This window comes from Malania oleifera, chromosome 4 (assembly GCF_029873635.1).
Source record: "Malania oleifera isolate guangnan ecotype guangnan chromosome 4, ASM2987363v1, whole genome shotgun sequence".
Lineage (NCBI taxonomy): Eukaryota > Viridiplantae > Streptophyta > Magnoliopsida > Santalales > Ximeniaceae > Malania > Malania oleifera.
In genome coordinates this window covers 56,873,860-56,893,709 of record NC_080420.1, presented here as the reverse complement: position 1 = coordinate 56,893,709, position 19,850 = coordinate 56,873,860, and the positions used below count along the sequence as shown (strand labels likewise).

At 37.0% G+C, this 19,850-nt stretch overlaps 1 protein-coding gene across 3 annotated transcripts in view; it reads left to right on the top strand.

The window, feature by feature from the left end:
• Positions 1-14,040, top strand: part of LOC131154101 (E3 ubiquitin protein ligase RIE1-like) — a 54,800-nt gene extending 40,760 nt beyond the window's left edge. The window contains exon 5 of one of the 3 annotated variants that reach the window (XM_058106610.1): positions 13,617-14,040. In XM_058106610.1, coding sequence (XP_057962593.1) covers positions 13,617-13,784 — 168 coding nt within the window. In that variant the 3' untranslated portion in view covers positions 13,785-14,040. Of the gene's footprint in view, positions 1-665; positions 853-6,422; positions 6,869-13,616 lie in introns of those variants that run through there. The other 2 variants (XM_058106612.1, XM_058106613.1) reach the window with 2 other exon arrangements.
• Positions 14,041-19,850: the final 5,810 nt, after the last annotated feature.

Here is a 19,850-nt window from a genome sequence, read left to right as displayed (position 1 = left end):
AGATTACAATATTTACAGTATAGAAAGATAACGTTATGGTAATTTTGAAAACATGATGAAAATAGTAAAAGAGTATATATGTATATATGTATATCGTATCAGATCCCTGTGGAAAGATCACAGATGGATACAGTACAGATATAGATTACAGAGTACGGTACCGTTGCTATATACAGATAAAGTACAACCATATATCTCAGATAGTGTGTGGGTACCATCAGCCGTGCTCGGAGAGGATGCAGCTCCCCAGTTCACTGGGTGGAGGGGGCTGGTTTTGACGAGGTAGTAGCTAGTCCCAAGCCTAGGAGTGGATGCAATTTGGCCGGTCTAAGGTAGTGTAGAGTATATTGACTTATCTGGAGGGCCCTATCATGAGGGGTCAAATCATGATGTACAGAGTTCCAGGGATAAGCACAGTTATGTATATGTATACAGTTTTATAGTATATGATGAGTATAGTATGATATTATTAGTATGAAAAGTAGAAGATACAGATGATACAATATATTTTAAATTGAGAAAGAAAGATATGCTTTACAGATTATTTGTTGCATTACAGTTCAGTTATTATTTAAAAGTATCCTTAACTTAGTTACCACACACTAGTAATAGCATATTTCCACTTACTAAGCATTGACTCACCCCATTATTTTAACATTTTTTAGGTGAGCCAGCTAGGCGAGTAGAGCAGGCTCGCGGATAGAGTATTTTGATTACCCTAGTTATAGGGTGAGTTTTTGACAGAGTTGTATATATTTTTGGGTAAATGATGCTGGAAGGGTTAGTTTTGTATGGCTATGGTTAATATACACTAGATTCTGGTATTGTATAGTATATATGTGAATGATTGTATGATTTATGTTCCCGCTGCTTAGGTATGGATATATATATATATATATATATAGATAAAAAGAATGGTAAGAATTTTGAGGATATTACAGGGCAGAAGGTACTTATTGATCGTCACTTTATTTATCTCCCTATAATCGATGCACATCCTTATAATCTCATCTTTCTTTTTTACAAACAGAACTAGCGCTCCCCAAGGTGACATGCTAAACCTGATAAACCCTTTATTCAACAATTCCTACAACTGGTCTTTCAATTCTTTCAGTTCGGCTAGAGCCGTCCTGTAAGGTGCTTTAGATATCAGTGCCGACTCTGAAAGTATATCCATGGTAAACTCAATCTCCCGATCTGGTGGTAAACCAGATAACTCTTCTGGAAATACATATAGAAATTCTCTGACTATTGGAATATCAGCAAGCTTTAATTCTCCTTTTAGCGTCTCCTTTACATAAGTTACATACCCCTGACAACCATCCTAAAGCAGCCTCATCGCTTGAACAGCAAACACTAACTGTGGCGAGGCGCGTACACGCGATCCCATAAATTTGAATTCTTGCTCTCCCAGTGGTCTAAAGATCACCTTTTTTTTATGGCAATCAATGCTGGCGTAGTTAGCTACCAGCCAGTCCGTACCCAATATTATATCGAACCCCTGCATGTTTAGTATCATGAGATCGACTGGTAATATTTTCTCCTGAATGCCCACTGGATAGTTTTTAAGCATCCTTCTACACCTCACTACTGATCCAGTTGGCGTGGCTACTGACAACTCAACATCTAACAACTGTGACTCAACCCCAGATAATTTGACATACCCAAATGATATGAAAGAATGGGTGGCACCTGAGTCAAATAAAAAAATAGCTTTATATGATAAAGCAATAAGAATACCTGCACAACGTCACCTGTAGCCTCGACGTCTCCTAGCATCAATGCATAAACCCTCACCAGGGTTATGTTCCTCTTCTAGCCTCCACGGGGTGCCTGGTGACCTCCACGGAAAGGTCTAGGAGCTGGTGCATGAGTCGATAGTCCCTGACATGCTCGTGCCATATAACCGGGTTTCCCACACCGGTAGAAAACGTTCTCTCCCATTTGGCATTTACTCATATGTCTTTAGCTGCACCTAGGGCATATGGGATAAGTTTGCTCACCTTGAAAACCATGGTGTCCCTGCCTCTAGCCTCTGCTATACTAATCTCCCCTCCATGGGCCCCAACTGGTACCCGTCTAAAATCCCGGAGGCATGGCCCTCTTTCTTTGGATCGGTGTTCCCACATCCTTCTGATTGCTCTCCTCTGCTACTGTGGCCCTATCTACTAGTTCAGAGGATTCTTGCCCCTTTAGAACTGCCACTTGTTTAAAGATTTCCTGCCTCAAGCCCCTCTCAAATATTCTTGCCTTTTTAGCCTCATCCAGTACAATGTTAAGAGCAAAACATGACAGCTCAATGAACTTCACTGCATATTGCTGAACCATGAGATTTCCCTAAGTCAAATTTTGAAATTCTGCTACCTTAGCCTCTCTGATGGTGGTAGGAAAATAACAATCAAAGAAAATTTCTTTAAATCGGCTCCAAGTTATGATCGTCGGTATGGGTCTCTATTCCTCTTGCAATTTCATGGTTGTCCGCCATCTCTCAGCCTCACCCGTCAATTTATAGGTAGCATACAAGACCCTCTGATCATCCGTACAATGCAACATCATCAGTATTTTTTCTATCTCTTGCACCCGGTTTTCAGCAACTGCAAGGTCGGCTCCCCCTGAGAATGCTTGAGGATTCATTTTGGTGAACTTCTCTATCATACAACCCTGATCTGCAGATGGGCCTCCTCGCTCCCTAGAGCTCCAAGTAATCTCAGTCATAACCTGCTGATCTATGCTGCGCAAAATGACATTAGAATTCCTGCCGCTCATGCTAGAAGGCCCAGCACCATCATCACCACTAGCGTAAGCACTGCTATTTCCTAAATCCATCCTGCAATAACACCAAAATAATATAAGAATCTATACCTCATAACACTATTCTTACATTAATCTAACTAAGATATCCTCATACCACTTATTTCTAATTTAAGGTTCAGTCCTACCATCTGGAAATAGAAATCCACGATAGTTTACTATGGTTTTTCTGGAATCGTCACCCTAGGAAGATCATAGAAACCACCCCGAAGTTCCTGTCTCCTAACCGCAAGACAAAACCATAAATTCTCACCTTAACTTCTCAACATTAACTCACTGAAATTCTGATCTATCCCCAATTTACATCCTTTCCCAAATCTATTCTTATACTCTAGTATTGTTCTCCGCTGTACATTATAGTCTATAGAACCTAGGAACGTAGGCTCTGATACCAAATTGTGATGACCCAAAAATTCATACGATTTTTTTTTCTATATATAGACTGCAAAATTATATTACTTTAATTCCCCTTGTAAAATCTATTAGAATGTCTCGGTCCCAAAGTAGACATCGAGAACTCTCGTTCATAGAAATAACACACCTATGTAGCAGAAAACATAAATTACATCACCATAATTACAATACCAGAGTTTTAGTAATTTCCAAACACACATACACATCTCTCCAAAATCATCCACCAGATCCCCTAGGAACTACTTAAAAATACATCTCCCAAAATCACTTACCCTATAGACAGTGAAGTACAAGGGTCTCTCTGAGCTTGATTTGCTCATCTAACTGGATCACCTGAAGATGTTTATAAATATTGGGATGAGACAACTCTTAGTGAGATGAAATATGTTATTACCAGTGTATGGCAAATGAGTCTTCATGAGCAATATATTTATCAATCAGGCTGTAATTGAGATAACATATAAAGATAAGATACATCATAACTCACACTTATGTCACTTAAAGTACAAGTGTTTATTAACTTTCAACTTAATCATACTTTTAGTTACTATATATATACTTTCTGTTTTTTAAAAATCTATATACATACATATATATATATATATATATATATATAACTGTGAAAACGTCCCTGGATGGATAAATGTATGTCATGATTTAACCTTTCTTGACAGAATTGTGCGGCCCGTGGGCTGGACTTAACATTAGCTGGCCTACTAGGATAAGTTAACTAAAAACCTTTGTCGTCAGATTAGGCGCCTCAACCTAGACTACCAGGGAGTCTTCGTCTCTCCCAAGGCACAATCGACTACTCATAAATTCCACACTCTATATGAGATATGTGATTACACTCTGAATTGTAATAATTATGGTACCGTGCTCTGTAATCTAATTTTATCCATCAGGGTCTAATATTATATAATACTATTTAATATTTCTTACTGTTTTACCATGATTCTGTTTCAACTGTAATAACCATGATTCTATAAAACTGTGTTAACCATAACGCTATAATAACTGATCTGTGTAAGCTGTAATATCTATATGTTATGGTTCTATCTGTATATCATGGTACTATGAAAACTGTATATCATAGTTCTCTATAACAGTGTAAACTATAATTCCGTTCAACATTGTATAGCCGTAGTTCGGTAAATAAAATTATATAATCTTTATATCATGATTCTGTAAAAACTATATAATCATAGTTTTGTAAAAGCTGTGTAGAATTCTGTACTATACCAATATTCTCATGCCGCATAATAATTAAAGCTCATTAAATATAATCTGTAAAACTGTATAATTTCTTACTCTAAATTATTCAAAATCTTACTCTGAAAACCCATAATCATATACTATATTTTACTGGTAAAAATCTCTAATTTAACTGGCATAACATATTTCCCTTACCTGGCTAATTGAGATTCGTTTATTATTTACTAATTCACGCCTACAACGTTCGTGATTCCAAAACCCTGAAATTATACATATATATTTTTCCTAGTCAATCAAAAGAATTTTCTAGAATAATTATCTTATTCACATCTTTTCCGAACCTTATATTCATAATTTCCTAGATTATAAACTATTATCATCTTTACCTGAGTTCTTGAGGAAGTATCCACTAGGATCCTTATCTCATGCCTGCAGTGTTTGAACCAAACCCTGTATTTCACATTAACCCCAGTTTAACTAATTCAAATTTCAATATATTTTGGTCTAACACAAATCCTGGGTCCAAAAATACTTAATAATCATGAAAACCATAAAATAACCCACTTACCATGATTTTGGGATGGTGTCCTAGAACTTCAAACCAACAATCTGCTCCGACAATCTTGTAGAGAATCTCCCCACGAATCTCGTGGTAGTTCCCGATCGTCAAATCGGGCTCTAATGAAGCGAGAATCGTAGAGAGAAGGTGTCTAGGCCGAATTTTAGAGAGAGAATGAAAGAGGGACTATTTTTCTCTTGCCAAAAACTGATTTTCACGTATATATAAATGGCTGGCCATATGGCATCATCGACAAGACACATGGCCTCGTCAACGAACCCAAAAATAAATTTCATCGACGAAGGTAGTGAGATCGTCGATGAACCATTAAGGTCTGAAATTCCCTTCTCGGTATCTCTTGGTCGACGAAACTCAGGTTCTTGTCCACAAACCATACAAGTAAGTTCATCGACGAAACCTAGGGGTTCATCGATGAACCTTGATTTTTCCCTTCTTTTGAATTTATTTTCTCCCATTTAACTCCCTTTTCCTTATTATTATATAATTGCTATTATTTTTCCGAGTCTCTACACCTTATAACCCTTAACTCTAAACTTCTACTTTGTAGAGTAACCCAAGGAGGTGCAGATGATTGTTCCTTCCTTCTTCAAAATTCTAGGACTTAGCCAAGCCCTCTTTGCTTGCTTAATGAAAAGGCTAGTTGTTTTCTACTAGTATTGGCAATCGAATTAATAAAGTCCCATAATCCAGCGTATGTATTGAAAATGCCCAAGCTAACGTAGAGCTAAGGCAATTACATAGCTAATGAATCCCTTTGATCCAAATAGAGAAACCAAAGGTGTAACAAGCTCAAAATTAAGACATTTTTTTTTTTACATAAATTGCTCTGATATCCCTACTATGAAATCTTAGACCCCAAAGGATACTGGGGTATTCCTGTATACAATAAACATACCTACACAGTGGAAACATAAATCATATGGCCATATATACTATATAATACCATAATCCAGTATTTACAGACCATAGCCATACAAAATAATTTCCTCCAGTACTATCTACCCAAAAAATACAAAACTTTGTCAAAAACTTACCCTACAATCAGGGTAATCAAATAAATCCTTATTCACGAGCCTGATCTGTTCGCCTAGTTGGATCACCTGAAAAATGATAAAGTAGTGGGGTGAGTCAATGCTCAGTAAGTGGAAATATGCTATTACTAGTGTGTGGCGACTGAGTTGCATACTATTAAAATAACAACTGAACTGCAATAAAATAGTAAATCGGTAAAGCATGTCTTTCATTTTCACAATTTAAAATATAACTGTATCATATGTGTTTTCTACTTTTCATACTGCTAATATCATATTGTACTCATCATATATTAGAAAATTGTATGCATATACATAATTGTGTTTTATCCCTAGAACTTTGCATGTCATGATTTGACCCCTCATGATAGGGTGGTGCGGCCCGTAGACGGGACTTAATCTAGTCGGCCCTCCAGATAAGTCAATAAACTCTACACTACCTCAGTCCGACCAAACTGTATACTCTCCTAGGTGTGGGGCTGGCTACTACCTCGTCTAACCGGCCCCCTCAACCCAGCGTACTGGGAAGCTGCATCCTTTCCGAGGTTAGACGGTACCCACACACTATCTGAGATATGTGGTTGCACTCTATCTGTATATAACAACGATACCGTGCTTTGTATTCTTTATCTGTACTGTATCTATCTGTAATCTTCCTCAGGGATCTGATACTATATATATACATATATACTCTTTTACTATTTTCATCATGTTTCCAAAATTACCATAACGCTATCTTTTGTATTGTAAATAATGTAATCTCTGTATATTGTATCTGTCGCATCTCGATGCTATCTCTGTATATTTATATGTATACTCTATCTGTATACTCTGTCTGTATACTCTGTATGTTATGGTAACAGGAAAAATGACATACTATAAATACTGTATATACTGTTCTGAATAAAACTGTAATATAATGATCTGAGTAAAACTATAATGTACTATTATGGATAAATATCTGTGATATACTAATTTGTATAAAACAACAACATACTGATCTGAGTAAAACTGTAATATACTGTTCTAGATAAATATCTGTAATATACTGTTCATATCTGTGTAATCAGTATAGTATGATATACTGTAAAAACTATATAAGTTTTTCATCACATAAATATCTACTCAGGCCACACAAGCATTTAAAACTCATATTCTATAAAACTGGGTAATAAGCTGGTATATACAAATGTGTAAAATCTCTGATAACATTATAAAAATTCCTAGTATAGCATATTTCCCTTACCTTAAATCTGAAAAGCCCTTACTAAATCATAGCCCTATACCCACAGAGTTCTCCACTCAACATCCTGAAAATGACATCCACCAAAACAAAGTATCAGTATTTTCCTATATACAACATTTCCTATAATTGTAAAGAGATCAGACTCTGAATAAAACACCTTACCCTGAGTTTGAGATGAATTTCAAACTAACTCCACCAACGATCAGTTATATCAAACTTGCAGAGAATTTCGCCAGGAGCATTGTGGTGGCTTCAGATCATCGATCCGGCGTGAAATGGGGCCGAAATCAAAGAGAGAAGGTGAGAGGTGCATTAGAGAGAGAGAGAGAGAGAGAGAGAGAGAGAGAGAAAGAGAGAGAGAGAGAGTTTGTGCTAAAAATTCGTCCAAAAATATGGTTTTTCACTATTTATAGAGCTGGATTCGTCAACGAGACTCGTCACCTCGTCGACAAGTCCTTAAGTAATTTTGTCAACGAACCTATTTCCTTGTTGATGAAATTCAGACTGCCAAAAAACCCCTCTCGGTATCTTCTCATCAATGAGGCGTGACTCCCTGTGTTCGTCGACGAGGTCCTGTGTAAAAAAAATCTTTCAAGTTATTATCTTCAAGCCTGCTGCTTCCTTCTGTTTCTGTTTTCATTTCTCTTTCTCTTTATTATTTAAATACCATTATTCTTCGGGTCGTTACATTCTTCTCTCCTTATAAAATTTCGTCCTTGAAATTTACTATTCATATAACTCATCATTCTTTAAAATTGAAATGGTCTACTTATTTTATTACCTGCCCTCACTTATGGTGGAGGAATATCGTGGTTACATACTAGGTTTTGGGAGATTACACATATAAAACTCAAAACTATCTACTAATTAAATCCATACATGTACCTGCAAAAGAAACTTATCTAAATGTTATACTTTACCTGAGTACCGCTATACCTCTTGGAACAACTGCGGGTATCTCTGTCTGATCTGCTCCTTGAGCTCCCAAGAAGCTTCCTCTATAGTGTGATTTTTCCACAAAACTTTCAGTAACTGTTCTTGTGTCTTCCTATCTAATATATATACTGGTGTTTCTTCATAAGCTAATGAATCCTTGAGTTCTATCTCTGCATAACTGATGATATGGGACGAGTCTAGGATGTATTTCCTCAACATAGCAACATGAAACATGTCATGTATTCTGGATAAGATTGGTGGCAAAGCAAGCCTATAAGCAACTAACCCTATTCTCTCTAATATCTCAAAAGGGCCAGTATACCTAGGACTCAACTTACCCTTCTTTCCAAACTTCATAACTCCTTTCAGAGGAGCTATCTTCAAAAATACTCGATCTCCCACATTAAACTCTAACTCTTGGTGGCGAGTGTCTGCGTAGCTTTTCTGCCGACTCTGTGCTGTACTGATTCTTTCTCTAATTAATCGAACCTTGTCGGACGCTTGTTGTATTATCTCTGGACCCAAAACTCGCCTTTCACCTACTTCATCCTAGAAAAGAGGAGAACGACATCTCCTGTCATATAATGTCTCGTAAGGTGTCATGCCGATGCTAGTCTGATAGCTATTATTGTAAGTAAACTCAACTAATGGCATAAACTAGATCCAATTGCCTCCAAAATCAAGCACACAAGCACGAAGCATATCCTCTAGTGTCTGAATCGTCCTCTCAATCTGACCATCTGTCTGGGGATGGAAAACAGTGCTAAAAACTAATTGTGTACCCTTAGCCTCATGAAAACTTTTCCAGAATCATGAAGTAAACCGAGGATCCCGGTATGAGACTATGGATATCGGCACACCATGGACGCGAACTATCTCCTAAATATAAATTTTTGCCAATCTGTCCATGGAATAATCAACTTTAATAGGGATGAAATGGGCAATCTTCGTCAAACGATCAACAACCACCAAATTCACATTCAATCCCTATCGCACTGGTGGTAACCCCATAACAAAATCCATAGAAACGTGGTCCCACTTCCATTGTGGAATAAACAACGGCTGCAATTGGCCTGCTAGTCACTGGTGCTCAACTTTAACCTACTAACATGTCAAGCACTGTCGTACAAATTCAGTTATCTCTCTCTTCATTCCACTTCACCAAAAGTACTCCCGCAGATCCCAATACATTTTAGTACCACCTGGATGTATGGTGTATAGGGATCTGTGAGCCTCCTCTAATATAGTTCTCCTGATCTCGATATCTATAGGAACACAAAGCCTAGCAAGAAATCGTAGGGCTCCGTCATCTGATATGCTAAACTCCTCTCCCTGACCATCCCACACTCTAACCATTACCTCTGCCAACTCTGCATCATCACCTTGAACTGCTTTAATCCTCTCGTATAGCATAGGCTGAACCACTAGACTGACAATGACTGCCTGAGGACTCTTTTCTATTAACTCTATGATGAGCCTCTCCAAATCCATTAGAATCGAGTGCTAAGTCTCCATGGTTGCTAACACCGAACCCACTGATTTCCTGCTCAAAGCATTAGCTACCACATTCACTTTTCCCGGGGTGCTAACTAATGGTACAGTCATAATCTTTAATGAGTTCTAGCCACCTTCTTTGTCTTTTATTTAGCTCTTTCTGGGTGAAGAAATATTTCAGACTCTTGTGATTCATGAAAATCTTGCACTTCCCACCATATAAATAATGCCTCCAGATTTTGAGAGCATACACCACCGCAACACGATTTAAATCATGGATAGGATAATTCTTCTCATATTCTTTAAGCTGTCTAAACACATACGCAATAACCTTGTCATGCTGCATTAACACACATCCAAGACCCTTCAAAGAGGCATCACTGTATATTACAAATTTGTCCTCTCCTGATGGAATAGCCAGAATTGGCGCCGAGACCAACCGCTGTTTTAATTCTTGAAAACTTTGCTCACAGTCATCCGTCCAATCAAACTTTACATTTTTCCTCGTAAGTTGTGTTAATGGACCTAATAGTCTGGAGAAGTCATCTATGAAGCTCCGATAATAGCCTGCTAATCCCAGAAAACTCCTGACCTCCTGAACGCTGCTTGACCTTTCCTAATTCACTACTGCCTTTATTTTACTCATATCAACTGATACACCTGCTTCAGAGATCACATGGCCAAGAAAAGTAACATGTTTTAACCAAAACTCGCACTTCTTGAATTTTGCATATAATTTCCTTTCTCTTAATATCTGTAACACCAGCCTCAAATGATGCTCGTGCTCCTAAAAACTCATCGAATAGACCAGTATATCATTAATAAATACAACCACAAACTGGTTTAAATACTGATGGAACACCCGATTCATCAAATTCATCAATACTACTAGTGCATTAGTCAACCCGAATGGCATCACTAAGAACTCGTAATGCCCATACCTGGTACGAAATGCGGTCTTCGAAATATCCTCTGCTCTAACTTTCACCCGACCGTAGATCAATTTTAGAATAAACCTAGGTCCCTTGAAGCTGGTCAAATAAGTCATCGATCCTAGGGAGAGGATATTTATTCTTGACTGTCAGTTTGTTTATCTCCCTATAATCGATGCACAACCTCATGGTTCCATCTTTCTTTTTCACGAATAAAATTGGCGCTCCCCAGGGCGACACACTGGGTTTGATAAAACCCTTATCCAGTAATTCTTGTAGCTGATCTTTCAATTCTTTCAACTCAACTGGAGTCATACGGTACGGTGCTTTTGATACTGGAGCAGATCCCAAAAACAGGTCTATAGTGAACTCAATCTCATGATCAGGTGGTAACCCAGGTAATTCTTCTAGAAATACATTTAGAAACTCTCTCACTACTAGTATGTCAGCTTGTCTCAATTCTTCCTTTGAAAAATCTTTTATGTATGCGACATACCCCTAGCAACCACCCTGTAGCAATCTCCTCACCTGAATAGCTGACACCAGCTATGGTGAAGCACGTACACGTGAACCCACAAATCTGTATTCTTGCTTATTCGAGGGTCTGAAAATTACTTCTTTCTGGTGGCAGTCTATGCTAGTATAATGAGTAGCTAGCCAATCCATGCCCAATATCACATCAAATCCCTACATATTTAGGACCACAAGATCAGCTAACAGCACTCTCTCCTAAATACTTACTGAAAAATTTTGAAGTACCCTCCTGCATCTAACCACAGATCCCATCGACGTACCCACAGACAGTTCTACATCTAAAGGCTGTGTTTCTACTCCAGTCATTTTTACATATGCCGCCAATATAAAAGAGTGAGTGACACCTGTATAAAAAAAAAAACAATTTTATATGGTTAAGCAATAATGATACCTGTGACCATGTCTCCCGTCATCTCAGCGTCACTTAGCGTCAGCGCATAGACCCTCGCCGACGCGGTATTTCTCTGCTGACCTCCATGAGGTACCTAGTATCCACCCTAAAACGGTATAGGAGCCTGTGCATAATTTGATAGCATCTGACATGATCGAACCATATGGTCGGGCCTCCCGCAACGATAACAAATATTCTCCCCCAGTCAGCACTCACCAGGATGTCTTCATCCACATCTAGGACAAATAGCAGGAAGATGTCTGCCTGAAATCTACCGTGCTCTATCATCTGTCTCTGGCCTCCGCCAAATCTACCTCCTCTCCAAGGGTCTTGGCTAGGACCCGCCTAAAAACTCGAGGGCACAGTCCTCTTCCTCAGACTTTGTGTCTCCGTCTCTCTAGATAGACTCTCCTCTATTATACTAGCCCTGTCAACCAACTCTGCAAAATCTTGGATCCTCAGTACCGCCACCTGCCTGTAAATATCTCGCTCAAGTTCCTCTCAAACATTCTGGCCTTATTTACTTCATTTGGGACAATATATGGGCAGAAACGAGAAAGCTCGATAAATCTCACCGCATACTGTTGGATAGTCAGTGATCCTTGGGACAGGCTTAGAAACTCCTGTACTCAAGCCTCTCTGACTGAGGCAGGGTAATATCTATCAAAGAACACGTCCCTGAATGAAGCCTAGGTCATCGGCACTAGTATAGCTCTCTGCTCCTCCAACAGTCTGGTGGCTGACCACCATCTCTTGGCCTCCCCCGCCAGCCTATATGTAGCACATAAAACTCTCTACTCGTCGGTGTAATGAAGTACTGTCAGAATCTTCTCCACCTCTTGCACCCAGTTCTCTGCAATTGCAGGGTCAGTCGTTCCAAAAAATGCTGGCGGATTCATTTTCATAAATTTCTCTATGGTACATCCCTGAGCTGAAGATGAGCCTCTTTGCTCTCTATAGGTCCGTGCAATCTCAGTTATAACTTGCTGAGTCACACTACATAGCACAACATCTGAATCCCCGCCTACTGCGTCAGAAGGACCAGCACCATCGTCCCCACTAATGTGAGCTCTATTGCCTCCTGGGTCCATCCTGTAACCATATAAAACACTGTTTCAGAGTCCTATTTCCTTATAGACCCAAATTATTCAACTAAAGCTCCAAATTCTCTATAACCATCCCTCCTGATCCTAACCCCAAATCACATCTCATAACCTAAATACATAACTCGTCGATAGTTTACTATGACTTTCCTGAAGTTGTCACCCTAAGAAAAATACAGAAACCACCATGAAAATCTTGTATCCGGATCACAGAATAAAACCTCAAATTCTTTTCCTATATTCTGGCATTGTTTCCCGCTGCACTCTAAAGTCTACAGAACCTAGTAACCTAGACTCTGATACCAAACTGTAACAACATCAAAATTAAGACATTTTTTTTACATAAATTGCTCTGATATCCCTGCTATGAAATCTCAGACCCCAAAGGACACTGGGGTATTCCTATATACAATAAACATACCTACGCAGCGGAAACATAAATCATATAGCCATATATACTATACAATACTATAATCTAGTATTTACAGACCATAGTCATACAAAATAATTTTCTCCAGTACTATCTACCCCAAAAATACAAAACTCTATCAAAAACTTACCCTACAACCAGGGTAATCAAATAAACTCCCTATTCGCGAGCCTGATTTGCTCGCCTAATTGGATTACCTGAAAAATGATAAAGTAATGAGGTGAGTCGATGCTCAGTAAGTGGAAATATGCTATTACTAGGGTGTGGCGACTAAGTTGCATACTGTTAAAATAACAACTGAACTGTAATAAAATAGTAAATCTGTAAAGCATGTCTTTCATTTTCACAATTTAAAATATAATTGTATCATCTGTATTTTCTACTTTTCATATTGCTAATATCATATTGTACTCATCATATATTGTAAAACTATATACATATACATAACTGTGTTTTATCCCTGAAACTATGCATGTCATGATTTGACCCCTCATGACAGGGTTGTGCAGCCCGTAGGCGGGACTTAATCTGGTCAGCCCTCCAGATAGGTCAATATACTCTACACTACGTCAGCCCGACCAAACTACATACTCTCCTAGGCGCGAGACTGGCTACTACCTCGTCTAACCGGCCCCCTCAACCCCGCACTCAGCCCGCATATTGCTGAGCTGCATCCTCTCCGAGCATGGTTAGACGATATCCACACACTATCTGAGATATGTGGTTGCACTCTATCTGTATATAGCAGCGGTATCGTGCTCTGTATTCTCTATCTATACTGTATTTGTCTGTAATCTTCCTCAGGGATCTAATACTATATATATATATATATATATATATTCTTTTACTGTTTTTATCATGTTTCTAAAATTACAATAACGCTATCTTTTGTATTGGAAATACTGTAATCTCTGTACGTTGTATCTGTAGCATCTTGATGTTATCTCAGTATATCTGTCTATATACTTTATCTGTATACTCTGTCTGTTATGGTAACAGGAAACATGACATACTATAAATACTCTATATACTGGTCTGAATAAAGCTGTAATATACTGATCTGAGTAAAATTGTAATGTACTATTCTGGATAAATATCTGTGATATATTGATCTATATAAAACTATAACATACTGATCTAAGTAAGATTGTAATATACTATTCTAGATAAATATATGTAATATACAGCTCATATCTGTCTAATCAGTATAGTATGATATATTGTAAAAACTATATAAGTTCTTCATCACATAAATAACTCAGGCCACACAAGCATTTAAAACTCATATTCTATAAAACTGGGTAACAAGCCGATATATACATATGTGTAAAATCTCTGATAACATTATAAAAATTCCTAGCATAGCATATTTCCCTTACCTTAACTCTAAAAAACCCCTACTAAATTCTGGTCCTATACCTGTAGAGTTCTCCACTCAACACCTTAAAAATGACATCCCCCGGAACAAAGTATCATTAGTATTTTCCTACATACAATATTTCTTATAACTGTAGAGAGAGCAGATTCTGAATAAAACACCATACCCTGAGTTTATGATGAATTTCGCACTAACTCCACCAATGATCAGTTTCAGCAGACTTGCATAAAACTTTACCAGAAGTGTCGTGGTGGCTTCAAATCGTCGATCCAGCGTGAAATGGGGCCGAGATCGAAGAGAGAAGGTGAGAGGTGCATTTTAAAGAGAGAGAGAGAGAGAGAGAGAGAGAGAGAGAGAGAGAGAGAGAGAGAGAGTTTGCACTAAAAATTTGTCCAAAAATCTGGGTTTTCACTATTTATAGAGAGCTGGATTCGTTGACATGACACGTCACCTCTTCGACGAGTCCTTAAGTAATTTTGTCGTCAAACCCTACCTCCTTGTCGACGAAATTTATACTGCCCAAAAACCCCTCTCGGTATCTTCTCGTCGATGAGGCGTGGCTTCGTCGATGAGGCCCTATGTAAAAAAAATCTTTCGAGTTATTATCTTCAAGTCTGCTGCTTCCTTCTGTTTCTGTTTCTATTTTCCTCTCTCTTTATTATTTAAATACCATTATTCTTCAGGTCATTACACAAGGCATGTCTCCATATCGTAAAAGAATGGACTTGATGGGCATCCAATTTGCCAACCACCAAAATGTCTTCCCTTCCAAGCTCTTGAGAATAGCAGTTATGTCTACCTTCTGATGACTGGTTGCATAATTTAGTAAAGGATTCCTTCCCCATATGAAAGCAATTCAAACGAGATGAGGAGCTACATCGCCAAAGAACCAAGTATATAACAGCTTCGTGCAACAAGGTAGAGTTTCTTTACCTTTCTCCCTACAAAAGTTAAGTAAAGTGAGAGTCTCAACAATGATGGCAAGAACCGGTGCTTGCCCTTTGTGCTTCTTCTCCGCAAAGACCATGGCAACTCCATGATCAATAATATGAGTAGCTGAAAGTAGGAGAACTAATTGATAGATCAACAAAGCTAGTAGTTGGAGTTTCAAATTTGCACCTGAGTCATCTTGGTGATCGTTGAAAAGCTTCTCACTGTCATTCCAATGCCTTCGATTTATCCCCCCCTTTTTTTTTTCGTCTTCCCCCCATTTTTTTATTTTTTTTATATTTACATCCCATAGATTGGATCAAAGTATGGACCAAGTTAATGTTCAAGTCAAACATATAGACTTTGTCAGGTGTGGTGTTAAGAATTTAGAGTAATTCTTCATACTCTTCAATGAGGGGGACCATGTCAGTTGGTCCAAATGTGAAGCACGAATAGATAGGATCCCAATTTTGAATCCAATACCTTCTAGTCCACATCTTCACCCACAAATTCATCATATCTAATAGTGCATTTTGAAAGTCATATGGAATATCATTTTTTTCAATGGCATGATTTTTTTAAAAAGGTAAGCCTCTTCTATTATGTTGATTGGTCTCACTAGTATGTTGTATACGTATACAATTCAATTTTATAATAAGTAAGGAAACATTCAAAATGGTATGACATGTTAGCATGCTCCTAGATTATGTCTATAGCTTTTGTGTCCTATTAGTTTGATCCACACCATACACCAAGTAAAAGTCTCTATCTTATTGTGGATAAAAAATTATCTAGTGCATGGTAAGGCTGTACATAAAACAACTCTAAAGGCTCCCAAATTTTCTTCAAGAAGAACAAACCGAGTGAAAGAATTATCATAAGGCCGATACGGGAGACAAAGCTCCACGAAGGTCCTTAGTACTTTTCCCTTCACTTATACCCTACAAGGTAGGGAGTCCAGGTATGGGAATCATGCACTGTTGTGAGGGTATGTGAATTAGAGCAATTATATAAAATACAAGGATGCATGAACATGGCAAGACATTTTCACATGGCATACAACATAATAGCACAACATCACAAACATAACACAACATGGAAGGAACAAGCATGTACAAACATTCATACAATAAAAGCCACACACAAACACACGAGAGGTAGCCTAACTCTCAAGTATCCTTAGCAGTATCACCAAAGCAATTGATATTGGGTTTTGAGGACCTATTTGGGTTGCTAATATTTTGTGACCTTTAAAAACCAAACAAGTATAGATAACCCAATAATTCATTACCTAACTTTCCTTTTTTCATTTTAGAAAATGGATTTGCCACTTTATTTTAATTTTTGAAAAGGTAAAATAAAAGAAAAAAATTTGTAAAAATATTAGGTTCAGGAGTATATTTGTGAATAAGGTAATGTTTAAATTCCTTTTAATTGAAATTCAAAAAATTAGCACCTTAAAACACATATTCCATTGAATAGTTACCATGTTTACCGTATTTTTGTATGTGTATATCTCTCAATTTTAAAAATAATTTTTCAAAAGGTATCATTTAAATCTTGAAAAATATGAAAACGAATTTTTGAAAATCAGGCAGTCAACCACCTGTATAGGCTAGTCAACCGCTCTCTACAAATTTCATTTCCTCAGTTAATTCTTTTTGGAAAACTTCATGCTCTTAATCCCTTTGGAAAGGCTTTCATAAGTCTCATACAGAGGTTTGAACCTCTTTAGAATTCAACTATATAAGTGCCTAATCAAATTAAACATACAAAAAACATATAAATAAACAAACCAATGATGAAGAGATTCATGTTTTTGTTTGGCATAGTTGAATATACCAAGTAGGTTGCCTACATATCCTTGAAAGAGGAACCAAGTCATATTTGGTTCTTAAAAACAATCTTCAAAACATGTTTGGAGAGCATTTTTTGTGGGAATTTTGTAAAAAAAATAAAAAATAAAATCCTTGAGAACAGTTGAAAACTCTTGAGATTACTTGAAACCTTCATCAAAAAAATTTTCAATTATTTGATTAGAAACAAATTTTCCAATGGATTATATGCTAAATAGAGACTGAAAATATTTTTTCCACTCTCAAGCCACTTCATGAGTGATTACTTTCAAAAACAATTTTAACGTGTAAAAACTTGCAATATTTTGTGGATTTATTTGGAAGAACCACAAACCCACCTTAAAAACTTGATTTGAAACTTGGATAACACCCAAAAGTGATATCATGGGTGACTCCAAGATTATCAAGAAAACTTGATTAACACTTTAATACCTTTGAAAAACCATGGATGAACATGTTTAAATCACATGAAAACTTAGTTTTTTTTTTTTAATGAAAAAAATAAGAAAAACTTCACAAAATCAATAAAAGACTCAACCAAATACGCTCAACTGAGTGTAGAGACTCAAAACAAGGCCAAACGTCAGAGAAAAGTGCAAAAAAATCACCTCTTAAGATTTGGTAGTCAACTGTTTTCAGAGGACCGATCAACCATCTAGTAGCCAACGACTGTCTTTTCAAAAACTAGGGCTAGTCAACCACCTGCACTGAAATTCCAATTATTCGTGTCATTTTTGACATTTTTTGAATGCTTCTTTTAGTACATCCTAAATATAAACCTTTAAGCAATAGAATGGTATAATTTACAACATGAGAGCACATAAGAAATGATTTTGATTGTATCAAAACCTAGGTACATGCTTCTAAGGAACATGCATACCACATTTGCATAAATAAATGAAATTCAATAAAGGGGAAAGGTTAGGCACTGACCTTGTGATGTATAAGCAATCTATAGATCAAGTGATGACCACTCTCTTTTAAGAACACTTCCTAAAATCCTTTTCAAAGAACGAAAGAATGAGATTTTCCTTTTTGTTTCTTTCAAGAAAAATCCATTTTAGAAATCATTTTCCTTAGAAAAATCTTTACCTTACCCTCACTTGGACATGCCTTAAACTCTCCTATAAGGGGTTCTTTTATAAACCTCTTATGGATTAGATGGAGATCTTTTTGAATTAACTACAAAAACAATACTAGTTGTCATTGTCGATAGTTGATAGGTGGCATCAAAGGGACACATGGTACGCCCAAAATCTCCTGCCAATTAGAGTTAGACAACTCAAAAAATCAAAAATTGGTAGGATCTATCAACCGCCTAAAAAGGTTGGTCAATCGCTTGTGAGTGGCACCAATAGACACGTTTGAAGGGAAGGTTGGTCAACCGCCGAAGGGAGTAGGTCAACCACCTTAAGTGAATTTTCTTCTTTTTTTTCAATTTGCCTCAACTTTTCATATATTCAAATGGACCGTTGTTTTGGTAGGTAAAAAATGAATTTTGACAATTCTACTCAAGTTTAGTATTCATGTCTGTGGTGCGTATTATTGGACTCAATATTTCCACACTTGAGTTCCCTAATTTGTTGTGATTGCCAAATCATGCCCACTAAATCTAAGATCCTTGCAAGCTAGGTGGGACCTGATAGATGCTCAGATTGATCCAAGTATAAGATCTATAATAAATTATAAAAGTGTACCCCCAACCATAGTTGCTTAAGCAAAAGCATAGCATCACTTTTATTCCCATAATAATTCAATAATGTCTTCTAACTTATGTCAAAATCGGATGCCTATAAGGTAATCATAGGCTATTTGTAAACTAGGCCAAGAATGTAATGACCCCAAAAATAGTTATACAATATTAGTGGAATGATCCTAAAAAAATAAAATAATAATAATAATATAATAATAATTAAATAATATAATATAATAATAATAATAATAGTATAATATGTATATATATAAGTTAATAGAATCGGGATACTTCCTAATTCAACAGGAAGTATCTAGGAGGATTAACCCCCCTAGAAAACTCTCCCCTCTCTCTCTCTCTCTCTCTCTCTCGTCATTTCTCTTTCCTCAACCTCTCTCTCTCTCTCTCTCTCTCTCTCTCTCTCTCTCTCTCTCTCCTTGATTTTCTCGGTCAAATGTGCATCGATCGAAAAATGAGAAATACCCTTGGGTTCCAAATTCGATCACCAACATTCTAATCGGAGTGGATTTGTCGTAGGAGCGTCGTAGGAACCACTCATGGGGTGAGGTAAAGGGAATAAATTATGTGAAGAATTTTTATAAATGAGTTTACAGGAATTATATACATGTTTTTTTTTTTTTAATATTTTGGCATATAGAAATTGGATTTTGGGTTATTATTATTATTATTAGTTGATTAAACTGATGTTTGTGAGCCTAGAGATTTTTATAGTAATTATATTTTAAAGTTTAATCGATTTAATTAAAATATTTAATTTCTGGATTATTGTAGTGGATTTTTCGAATGATTTGACTGGTTAAAATTATTGGTTTGATTTATTATACATATTTTGTAAAGAATTAAAGTGAGTGGGTT